This window comes from Aegilops tauschii, chromosome 4 (assembly GCF_002575655.3).
Source record: "Aegilops tauschii subsp. strangulata cultivar AL8/78 chromosome 4, Aet v6.0, whole genome shotgun sequence".
Lineage (NCBI taxonomy): Eukaryota > Viridiplantae > Streptophyta > Magnoliopsida > Poales > Poaceae > Aegilops > Aegilops tauschii.
The window spans coordinates 346,703,362-346,724,879 of record NC_053038.3 but is presented as its reverse complement, the minus strand read 5'-3'; the positions used below and the strand labels follow the sequence as shown (position 1 = coordinate 346,724,879).

General features: G+C 49.3%; 1 protein-coding gene across 1 annotated transcript in view; it reads right to left on the bottom strand.

Moving 5' to 3' along the window:
• Nucleotides 1–3,121: 3,121 nt before the first annotated feature.
• The window catches only part of LOC109756618 (uncharacterized), a 62,633-nt gene continuing 44,236 nt past the window's right edge, over nt 3,122–21,518 (bottom strand). Inside the window, exons 2-4 of the mRNA XM_073497725.1 lie at nt 6,396–6,862; nt 4,926–5,003; nt 3,122–3,412 (exon numbers count right to left, since the gene is read on the bottom strand). Of these exons, the coding sequence (XP_073353826.1) occupies nt 3,339–3,412; nt 4,926–5,003; nt 6,396–6,862 (619 nt within the window). The 3' untranslated portion in view covers nt 3,122–3,338. The remainder of the gene's footprint in view (nt 3,413–4,925; nt 5,004–6,395; nt 6,863–21,518) is intronic.

Genomic DNA, 21,518 nt, shown 5'->3' with positions numbered 1-21,518 from the left:
GGAGCAGGCTGTCGCCGGCGCGGGCGGCGGCGCGCGACGAAGGGGGCAAGGAGGAGCGCGGTGGGGCTGCAGCAGGAGGGCGCGAGCGCGCGGGCCGACAGCCAGGTCGGCGAGGGAGCAGCGGGGGACGGCCAGGGCGCGGGCCGAGCGAGGTCGGCCACGACGGTGGGCGCGCGGGCGGCTGCTGTACACGGCGGTTACGGCAAGGGGAGCACAGGAGAAAGAGGGAAGGGGATGCGCGGCTCACCGGGAGCCTGTAGGTGTGCAAAAGGCGGCTCGAGGGAGGCTCGCAGATGCCGGAATTCGATGGCGAGGGCGGCAGTGCCCGAGGTTGAAGACGACGGGGATCCGGGGCTGCAACGCCTCCCAGCTCGCGCTGCTTGCCGTAGTCGACGCAGGTGATGACGGTGGTACTCCTCGACATCTTCGCGTGGCTCGGGGAGGTCGTCGGCCACGGCCACGACGAGGCGGCAGCGGCGGCCGCGTCGGGTGGGCACAGGGGAGGTAGGAAAGGAGGGGAAGAAGGGGATCTAGAGGAGGGAGGCGAGGGAGATATTTGTGCGAGGGGGAGCTGACGAGGCCGAGGGGGAGGAGCCCGAGGGGTCGGCCTTATCCCCTCGGGGCGTCGCCGGTGAGGTGGTCGGGGGCGACCCGCCCATGTAGCGACCCGGTCGCGTGAACACGGAGAGCGGAGGGATCGCCAGGGTGGGCCGGCTGGGTTGGCCTCTTGCCCGATGGGCCAAAATCCCAGGGGGTTTTCTCCCTTCCCTTTTTTTAATTACTTTTCTTCTTATTGACTTCCCATTTTATTTTCTATTTCATTTAGCTTATTAAAAATATGAGACCCACACCTAAATTATTGTTTTAGTTTAACCCTCAGCCACAAAAAGTTTCACTCATAAATAAAATAGTTTAACATTTTAGAATTTATAAAAGGCATTTATTTAATTGTTTTACCTACTGTTTTATTTATTTGAGTGCATTTAAATTTTTTGTAAAAGTGTTGTTTCTTCACCAATAATACTTTTAAATTATTTGGAACAGTTTGAACATTTTTGTGTTGACACTTGAAAACTTTTATTTTGACTTTGTCCTAAATTTGATGTTCGAACCGATTTGAATCTAAGTGAGATTAGCAACAGTAAAGATGATGACATGGCATCATTAGCCGAGAATTACTGTAGCTTAATTATCCGGGCGTTACAAATCTCCTCCACTACAAGAAATCTCGTTCCGAGATTTAGGAGGTAGAAGAAAACACAATGGAGTATTCATCACGAAGACGATCCTCGAGTTCCCAAGTGGCTTCATCTTCAGAATGATTTGATCACTGAACTTTAAGAATTTGATAGCCCTCGAACAGGTGCGATGTCCAACATGATCGAGAACACGAATCGGATGCTCTCTGTAAGCGAGATCATCTTGCATGGGTTGAGCTTTATAAGCCATAGGGTTGTTGCAATAAGACTTGCGACTCAGGACATCGGCCGTGACATTGGCCTTGCCAGGGTATAATAAATACCGTAGTCATAGTCTGTAATTGTTTACATACATCGCTGCTGAGGAGATCCAGATCTCGCTGAGTAACAGATACTTCAGACTTTGATGATCGATGAAGATCTCACAACGAGTACCAAAAGGAAATGTCGCCACAACTTTAGTGCAAACTTAACTGCAGCTAGTTCAATGTCATGGACTAGGTAGTTCTTTTGGAAATACATCCTGGAATTCACAAATGACTGGAATGTTTTCAATTCTCACAAGAGGAGAAGCGTTTACGCTTTCAAGGAATTACTCCGTGCTTCGGCATTTCGAACAAGATGAGCATAGTAGATTACTATCTCATTGAAGGATGTAGTAGATGGACGATTTTAGTGGCACAAATGATAGAAGCGATATGTGTTTTCAACCATTCCATTTCCAGAATGAGGTCAACATTGGAAGACTTCAAAACAATGGGGAAAACATGGAATCCCGGCCCTTCAATTTCAACGGGTACGTTGTGACTAACCATGGTGGTTCAACATTGGCCCGCAGAAAGCAGCTTGGAATTCCAGCCAAGTGATGGTGGTTCCAACAGGTAAGGAACGCATGTCACTGTCTCACCATAGAGCAGCGGGACCTTTCATGTAGTAAGCCGCGAAGGTGACATAGTTGGTAGGGGCTACATCAGTAGACTCCAACTCGAAAGTGATGCCACGGAGCTAGTCATTAGCATCAAGGGGCTGAGTTGGGCTGCGGTAGATGACAGGGTTGAGGCGCGCAAAGTCTTGCAGTCACTGGAGCTAGTTGCAGATTCATATTGGGGCGCGGGAATTGAGCCATGACTCGTTCCATGAACTGGTGATTCAACATCAAACTGTTGTATCATTCCGGCCATGTATTCGGGCGGCCATGACCAGCAGGTCTAACCATCCTGCTTAATGCAAAAGGGGTAGTCTAGCAAGGGGTGGAGCGAGTGTATGGAGTCCTTCATGATGTAATCAGAACAATGAGCAAAGACGCAGTATGTATAAAGCAGTAGTCATAGAAGACATACCGATACATATACGAAGCCAATTACACGATGTCCGTAAGAGTTCGGACAAGAGAAACGTCATAGACATACTAGGCGGCACATGCACGCGATGGGGTGATACATCAACGGGACATAGCAAAGGCTACATCAACGTCGAAGATAACCACTAGAGTGAGGGATTTGCAAGTGACGACACAGGGTGCCCTCGATATGAGGATCCTGCAGTCAGTGTCCATTATGAAGCAAAACTTGGCTCTCAATTCGAGAAAGGGTTAATACAAACCTCCGGGTGGATGTGATCACGAGATCCTAATGTTTAGTTAGCAAAAATCATTTAACCCGAATAGAAGAGAGGTCAGAGTCCCAGAGTATAGACAAGGAGTAAAAGATTCTAATACCACCCATTGACGACGTGGGCCCGTAAGCCACACAACCATGTTAGTAAAACGGTTTTTCAAAGACTAGACTCAACTTCGGCCAAGGAGTTGGAAAGGGGGATCCTACAGGCAGTCGGCTCTGATACCAACTTGTGACGCCCCCAATTCGACCGTACACTAATCATACACGCAAATGTGTACGATCAAGATCAGGGACTCACGGAAAGATATCACAACATAACTCTAGACACAAATTCAAATAAAACAAGCTTCATATTACAAGCCAGGGGCCTCGAGGGCTCGAATACAAGCTTGATACACAAGCGTCAGCGGAAGCAACAATATCTGAGTACAGACATAAAGTTAGACAAGGATGCCTTAAGAAGGCTAGCACAAAAGCAACACGATCGAAGAGGCAAGGCCTCCTGCCTGGGACCTCCTAACTACTCCTGGTCGTCGGCGGTCTCCATGTAGTAGTATCCGTCGGCGGTGGCATCTGGCTCCGGGGATCCACCATCTGGTTGCGACAACCGGAAAGAAGGAAGAAGGGGAAAAAGGGGTAGCAAAGCAACCGTGAGTACTCATCCAAAGTACTCGCAAGCATCAGATCTATACTAAGTATGCATTGGTATCAAATGGAAGGGCTGTATATGTGGACTGAACTGCAGAATGCCAGAATAGAGGGGAAGGCCTAGCCTATCGAAGACTAGCATCTTCAAGCAGCTCCAAGCATCTTGCAGCATGTGGAAGAGTAAAGAATAGCAGTTTATAATTAACAAGCATGTTGTAGAATTAATGCCCAGAGATCCTTCCTCGACTCCCTGCGAGAAAGCAATCCCCTAGCCAACATATCCATCACATATCAAGTATCCATTTCTAGATGTATAAGATCAGGATACAAGTCTGAACGTCCATTACCGTGGACACGGTATTCGAATAGATAACTTCCCTGCAGGGGTGCACCACGTTACCCAACACGCTCGATCACTCTGGCCGGACACACCTTTCTGGGGTCAATCCGGGCCCCGGAAGATCAACACGTCGCAGCCCAACCTAGGCTCAGCAGAGAGGTCCCTGCCGGTCTACATCCTAAGCACTCCGGGGTCATGGGCCCATCGCCCGCAGCACTCCGGGTCGTTGTGTGCGGGGTGGATACCAGCACCGCCTCGGATGGCCAGCACGATCCGACCGTGCCACAATGCTGAACTGGACGTCTGACAAAGCTTCGGCTGATACTGCGATGTCGAGGACCATAACTATTCTCGCGTGGTGGTTAGTGTGTAAAGTCCAAAGGCCAACTCAGAACAAATACCCAAACCTGTTAGTGCATTATTAAAAGAAGTGACGGCTGTCGGGACAAGTCCAGAGCTATCACCCCCTCCCGGGTGATACCGCTAAACAGCCAGCCGCCACCGTAACAACTCCTCGGGTGCTCTCCGGGCCCGCCCGACTTTCACCAATGTCTCAAGTAAAGTCAAGGTAACTGTGTGTCCAGACATCAAGGGGAAAACCCGAGGAATCACCCCCGGTGGATTCCACTCAATGTAATCATCAAGGTGAACGTAAGAGGGACCAACCTCGAGGTTCACACTTGAGGTGTTGCACGACAAAGCCGTATCGGGAATGGTGAAAGAGGAAATCACCCTCGATGACCACGACCGAATAGCTACACTACAGAATTATCATCAGGAGTGCGTTATGAGGGATCACCCTCGGCACTCGATAGTAGCTCTGCAGAGTCGAACAACAAAAGGGGCATGATGTGATGTGAGGTGTCGGGCTCTGGTCGTCGATCACATTGATCGAGTCGTCGATGATGAAGCAGGGGCAACAAGGACAAGGTGGGGGTCACTGATGGATCACTAACCAACCTATACTAAGATGTTTAGGATAAGCAGGTAGGTAACAATAAGCAGGTTACAAAAGGAGGCTATGCATCAGAATAGGAGCAAACAATAACAGTAGCAAAATCTAATGCAAGCATGAGAGAATGGAATGGGCGATATCGGGATGATCAAAGGGGGGCTTGCCTGGAAGCTCCGCTAAAACGGAAGAAGGGTCATCGTCGACGTAGTCGATCACAGGGGCATCAGCAGCGGTCTCGGTGTCTAGCGGAGAGAAGAGGGGGAAGAAACAGTAAATACACGCAAACATATGCACAACATGATTACAAGCGGGGCTAGAGGTGTCCTAACGCAGTGCTAGGCGTTACTGGCGAAGGGGGAAACATCCGGGAAAGTTTTCCCAGTCCCGGACGTCTGTCAGACAGATGAACCGGAGGGGAAAGTTTGCATGTTCGCTATGCTAGGGACGTGTGGCAGACGAACGGACCGCCTGCCCGGATTCGTCTCGAAATTCTGAGCAACTTTCATGTAGAAAACTACGGTTTAATTTCTATTAATTTTCAAAGTTTTATTAATATTCCAAAATTAATTTTAATACGAAAATAAATGCTAAAATGCTAGGCGCACCCAGCACAGTGTACACCAAAGTGTACCCAGTGGCTGCCAGGTGGGCCAGGGGGTCCCAGTTGACCAGTCAACGTTTGACTGGTCAACAGGGGGTGGGGCCCCCCTATCATTGACTCACCTAACTAATTACAGATTACTTAGCCATTTAATTAAGTTAATTAACTGATTAATTAACTAATTATTTATTTACTTATTTTTTTAACATATTTTTTTGCTTTTATTTTTTTAGAAGCCAGGGCAACAGGGGCCCGCTGGCAGTGGTATTAGGCCAGCGGGGCGAGGCGGGTCGACAGGCAGGCACCCGTCGGGGCGGCCCAGCGCTGCGCCTCCCGCCCGGGCATGGGGGCGAGGCCGTGACCCGGTGAGGTGCCAGCGGCCAGGGCCAGTAGCTCGGAGCTGTGCGGCGGCGTGGTGGCTTGGAGAGGCGTGGCAGCGGGGCTGCACTAGCGGCAGCGCAGCAAGCAGCGCATCGGCGGGAGAAGCAGGAGGAGGCAGGCACGGCGGCAGGGGTGCGACGGCAAGGCGGCAAGCAGCGGCGGCGCTAGCAGGGCGGGCCCGGCTGTGGTCAGCGGCGCGGGCGCAATCACGCGCGCGAGGGGGCTGCGGCGGCGCGCGGGCAGCGGCAGCGGGCGGCTCGCGAAGCGCAAGCAGCAGCAGTGGCGGGGTGAGGACGAGCGGGAGAGGCGTCCACGCGGCGGCAGAGGCAGGGCATCGCACGCGGTGAGCAGCTGCAGGCAACCGCGGGCAGGGAACAGTGGGTCGCGGGGCGAGCGGGCGAGGCCAGAGCAGGCTGTCGCCGGCGCGGGCGGCAGCGCGCGACGAAGGGGGCAAGGAGGAGCGTGGTGGGGCTGCAGCAGGAGGGCGCGAGCGCGGGGGCCGACAGCCAGGTCGGCGAGGGAGCAGCGGGGGACGGCCAGGGCGCGGGCCGAGCAAGGTCGGCCACGACGGTGGGCGCGCGGGCGGCTGCTGTACACGGCGGCTACGGCAAGGGGAGCAGAGGAGAAAGAGGGAAGGGGACGCGCGGCTCACCGGGAGCCTGTAGGTGTGCAAAAGGCGGCTCGAGGGAGGCTCGCGGATGCCGGAATTCGATGGCGAGGGCGGCAGTGCCCGAGGTTGAAGACGACGGGGATCCGGGGCTGCAGCGCCTCCCAGCTCGCCCTGCTTGCCGTAGTCGACGCAGGTGATGACGGCGGTACTCCTCGACGTCTTCGCGTGGCTCGGGGAGGTCGTCGGGCACGGCCACGACGAGGCGGCAGCGGCGGCCGCGTCGGGTGGGCACAGGGGAGGTAGGAAAGGAGGGGAAGAAGGGGATCTGGAGGAGGGAGGCGAGGGAGATATTTGTGCGAGGGGGAGCTGACGAGGCCGAGGGGGAGGAGCCCAAGGGGTCGGCCTTATCCCCTCGGGGCGTCGCCGGCGAGGTGGTCGGGGGCGAACCGCCCCTGTAGCGACCCGGTCGCGTGAACAGGGAGAGGGGAGGGATCGCCAGGGTGGGCCGACTGGGTTGGCCTCTTGCCCGATGGGCCAAAAGCCCAGGGGTTTTTCTCCCTTCCCTTTTAATTACTTTTCTGTTTATTGACTTCCCATTTTATTTTTCTATTTCATTTAGCTTATTAAAAATATGAGACCCACACCTAAATTATTGTTTTAGTTTAACCCTCTGCCACAAAAAGTTTCACTCATAAATAAAATAGTTTAACATTTTAGAATTTATAAAAGGCATTTATTTAATTGTTTTACCTACTGTTTTATTTATTTGAGTGCATTTAAACGTTTTATAGAAGTGTGGTTTCTTCACCAATAATACTTTTAAATTATTTGGAACAGTTTGAACAGTTTTGTGTTGACACTTGAAAACTTTTATTTTGACTTTGTCCTAAATTTGATTTTCTAACCGATTTGAATCTAAGTGAGATTAGCAACAGTAAAAATGATGACGTGGCACCATTAGCCGAGAATTACGGTAGCTTAATTATCCGGGCTTAATTACGCCTAGCTATCCGGAATCCGTTTTCTTGCACGATACGGATTTTGGTCGGTAAAAATTCATTATATAATCTCCCGAAGGTTTTGACACCTGTATCACGCAAATATCCTCTATTTTCGTTCCGAGCTGTTTTCTGTCAGGGTTGTCAAGGCCAGGCATCATGTCGTCCCCCTCCTCCAACAATGGTGACAACGATGCTTGGCTAATGAAGATAGAGCTGAAGAGGGAAGAACCCATGGAGATCAACAAGGATGAAGGGATCAAGAAGGCCACGGAGGACCAAGTTCCGGCAACAGAAGACATCCTTCACATTTATCACAATCTTCTTACCCCAACTGAGATCGAAGCTTTCAAGATGATTGAGTTAGCTCGCATACAAAACAAGTATCTCACACGTGAAAATATTTTGTTGAAGGAGCATATCATCGCACTCAAGGGCATTATCCGCAAGTTGGAGGACCTCTTACGCTCGATGTGCGACTATCCATCATCACACCACCACCTCCGAAGAAGGAGATATAATCACATGGGTATGGGCACTCCCCTTGGCAACTGCCAAGCTTGGGGGAGGTGCCCCGGTATCGTATCACCATCACATCTCCTATCTTTACCTTTTTCTTAGTTCGATCCTTTTAGTAGTATCCTGATCTAGTAGAATAAAGTTTTAGTATGATCTAGTTTTGAGTTTTGCTTTATGATCCCTCTATTTAATCGAGTCCGTGAGTTATATAATAAAGATTAGTGTTGAGTCAAGGGCCTGATTATTTTGCCATGATCTTGAGTGAATAAAAGAAAAGAGAAAGGAATAAAAAGAAATAAAAAGAGATCATATTGATCTTTTGGAGAGTAATAACTTCACATAGAAAGAGTATGATGATTAAACGTTGTTGAGAGTTGACAAACATAGCTTTGGTCATCGTTGCAATTAATAGGAAGTAATAAAGAAAGAGGGGTTTCACATATAAATATACTATCTTGGACATCTTTTATGATTGTGAGCACTCATTAAAATATGACATGCTAAAGAGTTGATGTTAGACAAGGAAGACAACGTAATGGGTTATGTTTTCTTATATCTGAAATAAAGTATATTGTCATGGATCATCCAACATGTTGAGCTTGCCTTTCCCCCTCATGCTAGCCAAATTATTTGCACCAAGTAGAGATACTACTTGTGCTTCCAAATACCCTTAAACCCAGTTTTGCCATGAGAGTCCACCATATCTACCTATGGATTGAGTAAGATCCTTCAAGTAAGTTGTCATCGGTGCAAGCAATAAAAATTGCTCTCTAAAAATGTATGATTGATTGGTGTGGAGGAAATAAGCTTTATACGATCTTGTGATGTGGAAGAAATAAAAGCGACGAACTGCATAATAAAGGTCCATATCACAAGTGGCAATATAAAGTGACGTTCTTTCGCATTAAGATTTTGTGCATCCAACTCTGAAAGCGCATGGCAACCTCTGCTTCCCTCTGCGAAGGGCCTATCTTTTACTATTATCTTCTACCTTATGCAAGAGTGAGGATGGTCTTCACCTCTCCTTTTTATATTTTATCCTTTGGCAAGCACAGTGTGTTGGAAAGATCCAGACATATATATCTAATTGGATGTAAGTTAGCATGAGTTATTATTATTGACATTACCCTTGAGGTAAAAGGTTGGGAGGCGAAACTATAAGCCCCTATCTTTCTCTGTGTCCGATTAAAATTCCGTAACCACAAGTATTGCGTGAGTGTTAGCAATTGTGAAAGACTAAATGATAGTTGAGTATGAGGACTTGCTGAAAAGCTCTGACATAGACTCTTTCTGATGTTATGATAAATTGCAATTGCTTCAATGACTGAGATTATAGTTTGTTGGTTCTCAATGAAGTTTCTGATTCATACTTTGCATTGTGGATAGATTATTACTTGAGCATAAGAAATCATCTGACATTATCCATATATGTTGCTGTTATGAGAATAATCATGATGCCCTCATGTCCGTATTTTATTTTATCGACGCCTCTATCTCTAAACATGTGGACATATTTATCGTTATCGGCTTCCGCTTGAGGACAAGCGAGGTCTAAGCTTGGGGGAGTTGATGCATCCATTTATCATCATGCTTTTATATCGATATTTATTGCATTATGGGCTGTTATTAAACATTATGTCACAATACTTATGCCTATTCTCTCTTATTTTACAAGGTTTACATAAGGAGGGAGAATGCCGGTAGCTGGAATTCTAGGCTGGAAAAGGAGCAAATATTAGAGACCTATTCTGCACAACTCCAAAAGTCCTGAAACTCCACGAAAGTTATTTTTGGAAATAATAAAAGTACTGAGCGGAAGAAATAGCAGAGGGGGCCACACCCTGGCCACGAGGGTGGGGGCGCGCCCTACCCCCTGGGCGTGCCCCCTGCCTCGTGGGCCCCCTGTTGGCCCTCCGGTGCCCATCTTCTGCTATATGAAGTCTTTCGTCCGAAGAAAAATCATAAGGATGCTTTCGGGACGAGACTCCGCCGCCACGAGGCGGAACCTTGGCGGAACTAATCTAGGGCTCTGGCGGTGGAGTAACCGGTAGAGTAGCGTGCGGTGGAGGCTGGATGAACAGGAGCCCGTGGATGAGCAGTCGCAGGTGGAGGCTGGAGGTGGTCGACGGTGGATGAACAGTAGCCCGTGGAGGCTGGAGGGGGTCGACGGTGGAGATGAATAGTATCCCGTGGAGTCCCGTTTTGCGGTACGCCACACCCCTTCCGATGAACAGGACCCCCGTTTCGACCGTAGCACTCCAACACAAGTCTGTTTCCTCCGTTTTACGGTACGCCACAACCCTCCCGATCAACAGGACCCCCGTTTCGACCGTAGGAGATCCGTTTCCTCCGTTTTGCGGTATGCAAGACCCCTTCCGATGAATAGGATCCCGTTTCGAACATGGCCGGTCGAACACAAGGCCGTTTCCTCCGTTCTGCGGTACGCCAGGCCTCATTTCCATCGGTTGTTCCATCCAAGCCGGTTGGCTCCCACGCGTTCCGTTGCCTCCCGATGAACACGACACATTCCGTTGCCTCCCATGAACACGACGACGACGCTGTTTCTCCGTTCCGACCCAGCCATGTACACAAGCCCTGGCCGTACGTATGCGCGAGTAGGCGTTCGAGACCCTACCGTATGTACGTACGTGGCCGTATTTTCTTTCTTGCACACTGGCCGCTGTACGTACGTGTACATGCTACGTGTGCGCCTCTACTACGACACGTGCGCGCCTCTACATCGACCAGTATGTACGTACACATTCGCGACCAGAATGACAACGCTACGTATGCTTCGACCAGGTGGGTCCCGACTGTCAGGCACTTCCTTGCCTGCGAAGATGTAGCTGGTGGGTCCCAGCTGTCAGGGGGAAACGTTTTTTCGCGAAATACGGTGGCCCGTCCGGTGGGTCCCCGCTGTCAGGTGGAGGAATAATTATTTTGCACGTAATAAGGAGGCAATTCCTTGCTGCGACCGTGGACCCAGCTGTCAGCCTCTCCACGTACAGTCCACGTCCGATGGAAGCCGTTCCTTGACCACGTTGACCACGCCGCGCCGAGAGCACCAGGGCGGTGGACGACGGCGAGGCCTAGGAAGGGGACGACGCAGAGCCGGGGAAGACGCAGCAGTGGATACCCACGCGTAGAGGAGTACGAGGGTTCACAGGTTCGCTGCGGTGTGAGGCTGCTGTCGCCGTAGAATAACAAGGGGTGTGGGTGAGTAGAGGGATGGATTGGCCAGCGGTGGGAATAGTAGGGGGCAGTGAGGCCTCCGCGGCAGCACAGCCGGCCACGGGAGGCAGGAGCATGCGGCACGATCGGCGCTGCTTTGGGCGGCTGGAGCAACAAGACCAGAGGTTGAAGAAGCACTACGGCTATTGGATGGACATCGTACGGTCACTAGAGCTAGAATCGTTCATATTGACTAAGTTGACAAAGCACTCCGTCCCCGTCAACTTAGTAGGCCCACAAGTCAGCCTCCCACCAAGGTGGGTCCCAACCAGCAGGGGGAGTATTCATTTTTTTGTGCGTAATAAGGAGGCACTTCCGGTGGGTCCGAGCTGACAGCGGGGGGAACATTTTTTCGCGCAATACGGTGGCAAGTCCGGTGGGTCCCAGTAGTCAGGGGGCAAACGTTTTTTCGCAGAATATGGTGGCCCGTCCGGTGGGTCCCTGCTATCAGGTGGAGGAATCGTTATTTTCCACGTAATAAGGAGGCACTTCCTTGCTACCATCGTGGACCCAGCTGTCAGCCTCTCCACGTATAGTCCACGTCCGTTGGAAGCCGTTCCTTGACCACGTTGACCATGCCGCGCCAAGAGCACCAGGGCGGTGGACGACGACGAGGCCTAGGAAGGGGACGACGCGAAGCCGGGGAAGACGCGGCAGTGGAAGCCCGCGCGGAGAGGAGTACGAGGGTTCACTGGTTCGGCTGCGGTGTGAGGCTGCCGTCGTCGCGGAATAACAGGGGGTGTGGGTGAGTAGAGGGATGGCCTGGCCAGCGGTGGGAGTAGTAGGGGGCAGTGAGGCCTCCGCGGCATCACAGCCGGCCACGGGAGGCAGGAGCACGCAGCGCGACCGGCGCTCCTCTGGGCGGCTGGAGCAAGAAGACCAGAGGTTGAAGAAGCACTACGGCCGTTGGATGGACATCGTACGGACACTGCAGCTAGAATCGTTCATATTGACTAAGTTGACAAAGCCCTTGGTATGCGTCAACTTAGTAGGCCCACAGGTCAGCTTCCGAAACGGTGCGCCCCAGATGTCAGGGGGAGGAATCATTTTTTGGGCGGGTGAAGCTAGAATATCCGAGATTGAAGAAGAAGCACGGCATAGACATCCAACGGCCACTGCTGCTAGAACCATGTGTTGACTATAATAAGTTGACAAAGCCTTGCATACGCGTCAACTTCTTTTTTTTAGGGAACGCGTCAACTTAGTAGGCCCACAAGTGTGTGGGAGAGAACTTATAGCCCATTTGTGATTTGTAAGAATGTACACATTTTTGAATTCTAATAGAATTTACTACAGCCCATTTACAGTTTGTTAAAAGTACAGCCCATTTTAACCAACCGTTCGAAATAGAATTCAATAAATTTCCCACATTTTGATGGGATCTGAAATATTTTTATCCCGAAATTTCTAGTCAGATTAAATACAATTTCAATATAAATTTATATTACGTAAAAATACAATGAAACATTGCGCACACAACAATTAATGAAATTAAAATTTTCAATATCCAAAAATAATATTTTATAAAGTAATTACGTGTTTGGTGCATTTTTTATAGTTACTGCCCAGTTTTTATAATTACATCCCATTTATTATTTCTTAAAGCCCATTTTCTTGTTAAGCCTAATGCATCCCTCCTAGGAAAGATTTTGCAGCCCAGCGGGGCGGAGAATAACAACTTGACCTTGCATGGGTATTCCTAAAAAAAGTATAGCTGGGCTAGCCATTTTCAGCTTGAAAAAAAATTAATATCCGGGCTGGATATCTGGCCTGAGCTAGACGGGCCACAGCCCACCCAGTTAATAGTTGTAGTGATGTTTTCGTTGTTGTTCAGAGGAGAAAAATTAATATCTGGGCTAAACATCGCTCAAGAAAAACTCTGCAATGCTCACACCTCAAAAACACAAATACTGCTCGAGCTGCTTGGTCCCAGATGTTGACCGCTTCTTGTGCAATTCTCTCGTTTATTGACTACATAGGTTCACAATGGTGTGGGACCGTGATGTCAGGAAACCAGGAGGAAGCAAAAAAATATAGTTTTATATACTAATAAGGAGGCACTTGCTGTCATCCTCTCCAAGTAAAGTCATCTCCTCATCCTCATGTCCGTTGACCATGTTGACAACGCGAGACGGTGGCGCCACGGCGAGCGCAACAACTCAAAGGACGACGGAGAGGGCCTCGCGGGCCCTACAGATGGTCTGATACAGCGCCCGCTGCTCAGTCGGGAAGCCAGGATCATAGGGCCACATGTCCACGGCGGCATTGTCATTCGCTTGTTCACCGGTGCTCGTTGAGGACACGGAGGTTGCAGCACAGGTCCTCCTGCGCTGGTAGCTCTTCCGCCATTAGGGCGTCGAAGTGCGGCCGCACCTGCTCTATGGTGAACACGGCATGAACCGGCTTGGACAGTGGCGCCGGCTCCTGGTCGGAAGCTACGTCCATCATCTGATTGTCGCCGCTCAGCTCGGCGAGGTAGCTGGCGAGCCAGCATGTCCGGCTGCTGGACCGACCCGCTGTCAAGCACGAGTCTGACTGCCCTGGCCCACCCAGACCACCTCCCTCGCCCGCGCGCGCTTTCCGCCCGAAACGGTCAGCGCCGCCCGCCCTGCTTCCCGGTGCATGCGATTGCTCCGCCTTCAAACGACACAAGTGTCGTCCGTCCGTCCTTCTGCCGCCCACATTAATGATACGTGGTTGCCGAGGCGGCTACTCCAGTGCCACACATCCGTCCCTCCGCTGCCCACCATTGCTATATAAACTGCTGCGCCGGCCATAGCCGGAGTCATCCGCATCCGTTCCTATTCTCCTGTCCACACCACTACTGCCCACCATGGCTTCCTCGCGCTCTAGCGCTCTTCGGGACAGGCGGACGATGGACCACAAGGAGATGGCAGCCATTGCTGCCGACTGGCTGGCCGGCAGGCAGCCGGAGGACGACGACGTCCCAATGGAGAACATGGTAGTCGACGATCCGGTGCCAACCCCCTCCTCTGCACCATCCTCGCCGGTGCATTGCACCATGACCATCAGCAAGGCCCGTGCCCAATATATGGACACGGTAAGGCAGAAGCATGAGGAGCAGTTCCGGGAGGCATAGGCCGACGCCGCCTACAACCACCATCTCCTCCAGGAGCACCTGCAGGCGGAGGAGCAGATCGCCACGGAGCGGGCGGAGCAGGAGGGCTGCTCGACTCGTACCGCTCCGCCCGCGAGGGCCGCCTCGAGCGCTGGCGGTACCGCATGCGGGTGGCGGAGGCTGCGGCCGCCTACAAAGAGGGCGATGAAGCGGCCGAGGCGCTGTTTGGCGAGACCGAGGATGAGGCAGAGGACAATGCCGGCTCCGATGAGGCCTTGCTCCGCCGAGGCCCCGCGGTGCCAACAACGAGGCAGAGGACACCGCCGGCTCCGCTGAGGCCCCACCCTGCCGGCAACAAGGGGGAGGATTTTCCCCCGCTCCGCCGAGGCGCCGCCCGCCGGCAACGAGATAGAGAACATCGCCAGCTCCGCCAAGGCCCCGGCCCGCTGCCAACAAGGCCGCGCCACACAGAAAACAAGGAAGAGTAGAACACGGTAGGTCGCCGCCGCTCGGGTCCAAGTAAGGCCACCGCTGCTACCCTCCGGTTGCTGGCACTGAGTTGTACATCATGGAGCAATTCTATGATTACAGGCTGATTGAAGAGCGCTCCATGGTTGAGCAAGCTCATGAGATAGTCATTTGCTAGAGAACTTGAGCACTTCAGTTGTATGCTACCGGACAATGTGCAAAGTAAAAAGGAACAAAAGGAGTACAAAGAGTTTGAGCAGCTTTTTAGCGTTCCTGTACATTGCAATCACAGCGATTCACATGTCATAGAGAACATTCAAAACAATCAATGATTATGCATCTCAGCGATTCACATGTCAGAACCAATATTTACTTCACAACTAAAGAATAAAGAAAAAATGGATCGACGCTGCTGACAGCAAAGGGCGTCCCATTCGAAAATATCAAACGCATGTCTTCTTGCTAAAATCAATGAGCAAAATTTGACAAGGTTTTCCCATTCCAAAATATCAAATGCCTACGATTGTGGAATGGGCAGGGTTTGCCATCAGTCCGAACATTGACATGGCACCTCGTGCTAAATAAACCAGTTGTTCTTTTTGTGCAGTTCCACCAAAATCAACCAAATTCGCGCGTAGCTTGTATGATTTCGCCCTTATATGTTGCAACGCCTTGAACTTATTGGCACCTCCTTTCTTGTGGTGGAAATGAATGATTTGATGTATTCATGAACATTTTGTGCAGTTCCCATTGAAATCAAGCTGAGCACCCCTGTTTGCACAAATACAAAAAAAGTGATTAGTATAAAGCAAATTGTAATATGAATTGACAGTTTAAATAGGCACCTACATGGTCCATGTAGAGCACACTTTTACAAAAATGGAACTCACCGGAAAGAATCCTAGAACAACATTGTACTCGCGCATCACAGCAAGAAAATGGAGATTGTCAGTCCTTCTGAGCTGAAGTTAGTTTGGTCTTGTGGGGGGTAATGTAACCATCCTTCAACTGCTCCTTCTGATGAGAATATAGACAGGGCTTCTTCATCCTGGCATAATCGGAACTAGTCACTTCACGTACTCCATATTCTTCTTCAGAGGAGGATGATCCTGTTGTGCAAAGACAAGAGGATAACTAAATTCTAGCATCCCTGTTTGCTCGAAAAAAAGGAAAGGAAATATTTAAAACAACACAGATGAAGCACTTCTCAAGGACAATACCACTTTTTGATGACAGCATCTAAACAGTAGCACAACACCAATAGAGATGACAAAGCTCAATCATATGGATGAAATCAGTGGGCGAGTACCAACCTTTGTCAGGAGGCTTATTGTGTAGAGAATACAGATGAAGCACTTCACCGAAACCATCTGTTGCTATCTACTGTGGTGGCCATGCTTACTATATACTCCTCGATTAGATTAATGTTTCCAACATCTTCTTGTGCAGTTCCACTAAAATATATGGTATCTTCAAAGAAGATCCCTGTTTGCACAAGTAGAGATAATTACATATTACATTAAGAGTGGCATCAAATCAGTGGCAAAACAATTGCTCGTTCTAGCCATAGCAATAAATTAAGATGCAAAACTATATCATTACTTGTGTCATCACAGTTCCAGTGCTTCATTACAGCACCACGAGTTGATTTTTGTTTTTCTTCCGCTTGTTCTTCCCCTTCATCACTTGGCTCAATAACAGACAAGCTTGGCCTTCAATGTAAGATTTGGCATGTCAATTAGGTTGCACAAGTATAGCACTAAACAATGACATTAATTTTTGATGAAAGTGGCAAAATACAGGCCAACAGTTGTGAAATACCCTTATCTTACCTCAATGGGATATTACGGTGCACATACAGATTGGAAGTCTTGTCTCCATTTGTGCAGTTCACTAAAATCAAGCAACATTACCGTACAAGTAGCACAACATATGAAAGCACACTGCAGAATCATGTGAAAGAAGGCTAGTACTGACCTCTCATGATGCGGAATTCAAACAACTCACAAGAAGAAGTTCTGAACCAAATTTGCCAACACGGATAGGAAGTAAGATCTCCTCTTGTGCAGTTCCACTAAGATCAAGCAATCAAGCAACGTTGTCGGTGTGACATTTTGGTTGAACTGCACAAAACACTCTTAAAACAAAAGTGTTTTGTGCAGTGCAACAAAAGGTCACAATGGCAACAAGGTGAAGTAGATAACCCTGTTTACACAGAGGTGCAAAGGAAACAACTAGTGGTCAATAACGGTGGATGACACAGAAGCCAACAAAAAGAAGCATCTACCTTATCTAAATGGGAAAGAAAGCAAGACAGTAGCATTTCTCAAACGGTAGCATTGATTAATATTAATAGAGAGATTATATTAACAATAAAATTCGTTAAACATGTAATTTGCTTTTAACTGTGGCATTGCATCAATTTTCCAGCGGCATTATTAGAGGGTGTTTGTTTACAGGGACATGTTGGTGGAGGGACTAAAAAAACTCTGTGTCAGTCCCATCTAAACCAAACAGGAGGGACTTTTAGGGACTAAAAGTGGGCATTTGGGACTAAAGAAAGAAGACCCCGAGGGAGTCTTTTTGGGACTTTTTCCAACAGTTGCCCCTGCCACGCATCGCACCTTGTCTCTATTAGTTCACTACTGGGGGTAACATGGTCTTTTAGCATGTCATTTAATAACCTCTAGTCCATGTTTAGTCCCTGGAACCAAGTAGGTATGGACTAGGGAGTTTTTAACCAAACAGGGCCTTAGGTTAACAACAGCTAAAGAGTTGCACGGGACAGTGGACGCACCAGCACCATGTGCATCTACCGATGTACTGGGTGATGCACAGTCTGTTGCAACAAAGAACAAACAACCAAGGAGCATATTTGTGTTGGTCCCAGATTTGTTATCTTTAGACACCTTTCCCTATGTGAGCGCAACAAATCTAGTCCTGCTCAAACTCTACAGCCTTGTCCCCCAAAACAAAAGATCAGTTTGTTACAGATGTGCGTACTGCGTTTGTCATTGTTTTCCCTTTTCGACCAACGTAGGTGCTGGATAGCCAGTCTGTACTAGTACTTTCCCCACTTCCTTTCCTCTGTGAACCGCGTCCTAGATTTATGCTATACAACTTTCCCCACTACTTTCCCCATTCCTGTCCTCTTTGAACCACTTCTTAGATTCATGCGATACAACTTTCCCCACTACTTTCCCCCTTCCTTTCCTTTTTGAACCACGTCCTAGATTCATGCTATACAACTTTTCCCACTACTTTCCCCCATTCCTTTCCTCTTTGAACCACGTCCTAGATTCATGGTATACAACTTTCCCCACTACTTTCCTGTTTGATCCAACACCTAGATTCGAGTGCAGAAGCGGAAAAAGCCCACATGCAGCTAGAGCAATGCATGTGGAATAAGTAAATTATACCTTAAGGTTCTTGGGGTGTGGTTCGGTGGGCGACCGGAGGCCGTTCGACCCACACTATGTACGGCGGCGAAGAAGAAGGGGTCGGAGGCCCTCTCGCGCCGCCGCTGGGTGAAAGTGAACAGCTGCGCCGGTAGTGGATTCCCTCCCTCGCCGACGGCGACAGCGTTAAGCCTCCTTCCCTTCCCGGCGGACGGCTCTTTGACCAGCAGTGAGGGGAGAGAGAGAGGCCAGCGAAGTCTTGTTTAGATCTAGAGAGGGTGAGAGAGTGTGAGGAGAGCAACTACAAGCAGACCAGCAGTGAGGGGAGAGAGAGAGGCCAACGAAGTCTTGTTTAGATCTGGAGAGGGTGATAGAGTGTGAAGACAGCAACTACAAGCGCTGAGGCTCCAGCGTGTATATATATACTGGAGAGAGAGTGAAGAGTGCAAACCCTAGAAAACAAGCGCCGAGGCTGCAGCTTATACGTGATGAGGTGATTATACGGTCACTACGAGATCGTATAGCTCCGTATCCATCCATTTTGACTAGTCAAAGAATCCTCCTGGCATGAATTATGCTCAAGTGTAGTTATCGAACCCGAGACCTCAAGTTTGATGAGTGAACAGGCTAACCAGCTACACAACCCTCCCGTTATGTTCAACGAAAGGAAAATAACCTTTTATACATTCCTGCATTCGTGTGACAAGCATGCCATGTTTTTTTTGTGTGTGGGAGCCATTGGGATTTAAATCATAATCGTGTCATGTGGCTTTGGTGGTAAGACTATCCACAGTGGTGCAGAAATAATGCAGCCTTAGTCACCTTACCTCTCTCCACGTAGTACGTTGGGTCCCACCAGTCAGAGGGTGAAACAAACAAATTAATAAGAAAAATTAAAAGCGCCAGCGGTGTATCTTACCTCACACATCTCGCTACTGCTCGGGAACACTGTCCAATTGATCCCTTTGTTCGCTCACGTACTATTTTAAGTGAATCCTTATTATAACATGCACACAATTTTGGGCAGTTGTATTCGACCTAAGTCAGTGTGCCACCCTATCTCGTACGACTCCCACCGTCTAGGTGTAATAAGTCACGTTAGAAGGTGCAGCGGGACCAAGGTGCAAGCAGATTGGAGGAGAAGGAGAAACTTGACCGGTCATTCCTCCAATCAAAGCCCTGATTTCTGTCTCTAAACGCAACAATTAATCCAAACAACTAAGAGATGCCTCTTCTCTTCTTGTACGTACTCCATTTGTATCTCACTTCATGTGGCTTCGCACTCGCACGATTTTCCTATTCTATGAACCTGTGTGTGCGTGTGTGTGTGTTTAACAGCATGTGTGTTTTAGAGAGAGCGACAGATCGACCTAATCCTACAGAGAGATGGTGTGTAGTGTACGATTTTAGCCGCGAGAGTCGGTGCATCCTCTCGTTTCCGAGCATCCGGTAGGGACAGGCGGACAGCTGCCATGCCCGCTCCTGACCAGCCTGGCCCACCCAAAGCCCCTCCATCGCCCGCGCGCGCTTCCCGCCCGAAACGGTCAGTGCCGCTCCAAAGAATCGGTGCCGCATTCATGCATGGGCAGAGCGGACGCGACCTCTCACTGGTGCCTGCGTTGAAGGGAGAAGCGGATTCAAGAGTGATGGTTGCTTCGTCCGTCCAACTTACTGTTGGGTCTATGTGATTTGATGGCTCATTGGTCATTATTACTGAGGTGGTAGGACTGCTGGATGTCCCACACTTTCGGCAAAAGGAGGTACTACTAGATTACAATTTTCTCCATTCTTACGGCGGAGGAGTGCAAGAGCAGTGAAAACACGCAGGCTCAGTGATTACATGGCCCACCTCACACTATCACCATATTTTCTGGACACCGTTTGACACCTAACTCTTTACATAGTACTACTTGTATAGTACGTACTGTAATTTATCAGCGAGATAGTACAATGCTATGAAGCTTCCAGCTTCTGTTACATGTATCTTGCGTCCAAGGTTGCCCGTTGCAACATTTCATCAAATACAAAGGAGACTAACATGCATGCTATTGCATCTCAATGATTGACAGATCATAGCAAATATGTACTCCCCCCGTTCCAAAATAAGTGTCTCAACTTTATGCTACATACGGAGCAAAATGAGTGAATCTACACTCTAAAATACGTCTATATACATCAGTGTTTGGAGTATGTACTAGTAGTTCATATTGAAATCTACTAAAGGACATATATATTCCAAACAATATGATAATCTCTATAACCAAGGTAGTAGGGACGAGGAGTAAACGGAGGGGGTACTAGTAAAAATTTCTCCTCGTCCTGCGAGCCACCGCGTGCATGGGCGAGGGAGCGGGCGTAAGGCGTACAGTACTACTACTATCATGCAGTCCCTAGCCATTGAAACAGAGACAGCTAAAGAAAAAAACGATCCATGCAGTCCCTGGCCCTTGAACCGTAAACCCTAACCAGGCTTTAATTTGCTGGCAACGTCGGCGCTTCCTAAGAAATGAAGTTTGCAACCCTTTGACCATCGGATCATTTTGTGCAGTTTCACCAAAATTGAGATGAGCATCCCTGTGGCAAAGAAATTGAAGAAGCGTGATTAGAATAAGATTACTGGGACTAGTTGATGAGACATAAACTCATCACAAATACAGTACGTAGAAGCCAGTAGAGGTATGTGCGGGGCAAAGAAGTAGAGAAATATCCACATGGAGTGATGTGGGCAGCTGGAGCAGTGGTGCAAGCCGGCTATAAAGGGAGTTGTACCTGAGGGATGTCGGGACGTAGCTCAACCTAGAGGAGGGCGGCGGGAGGAGGCAACTACCCACGTGCGGCAGTGAGCAATGGACGAAGGCAACCTCACCGGCTTTGTGAGAGAGAATGGCGGGGACCCCTGGTCGAGACGTACCGACAGTGGGTTTTCGCCGTCGGCGACGGCGACCGCATCTACACTAAGCATCCACCCCTTCCCCCGGCGGACGTGATCCGCCGGGATGTTAGAGATGTGGCCACAGTGGTTTTGTGCGAGAGAGTGTGAAAACTGAAGAGAGCAACCCCAGCAAGCAACCGTGTAGGCTCGTCCTGCCTATGTATATAGTGGAGCGGTTTCCTTTTCTCTTCATATGAACCTATTTATATTGCGTACATGCTACTAAACAAAACAACTTTATTTATAAATGACACGGCACCTACTACTCGTTCTCCTATAAACCTTGCGCTTGGCATCTCCAAACTATTAACCTTGCGATTGGCTCTTCGCCTCTTCGGGAAGTCAAGCAATAATGGTACTGCAGTATATACCATTCTGGCTATATGAGACGAATGAATTGTTGCACGTCCACCACGTGGCGAGGGTCGAGGGGCGAGGGAGAGTGCGTACTATTACGTCAGTTTCAATATGGAACTACATACGGAGCAAAATGAGTGAATCCACTCTAAAATACGTCTGTATACATCAGTGTTTGGAGTA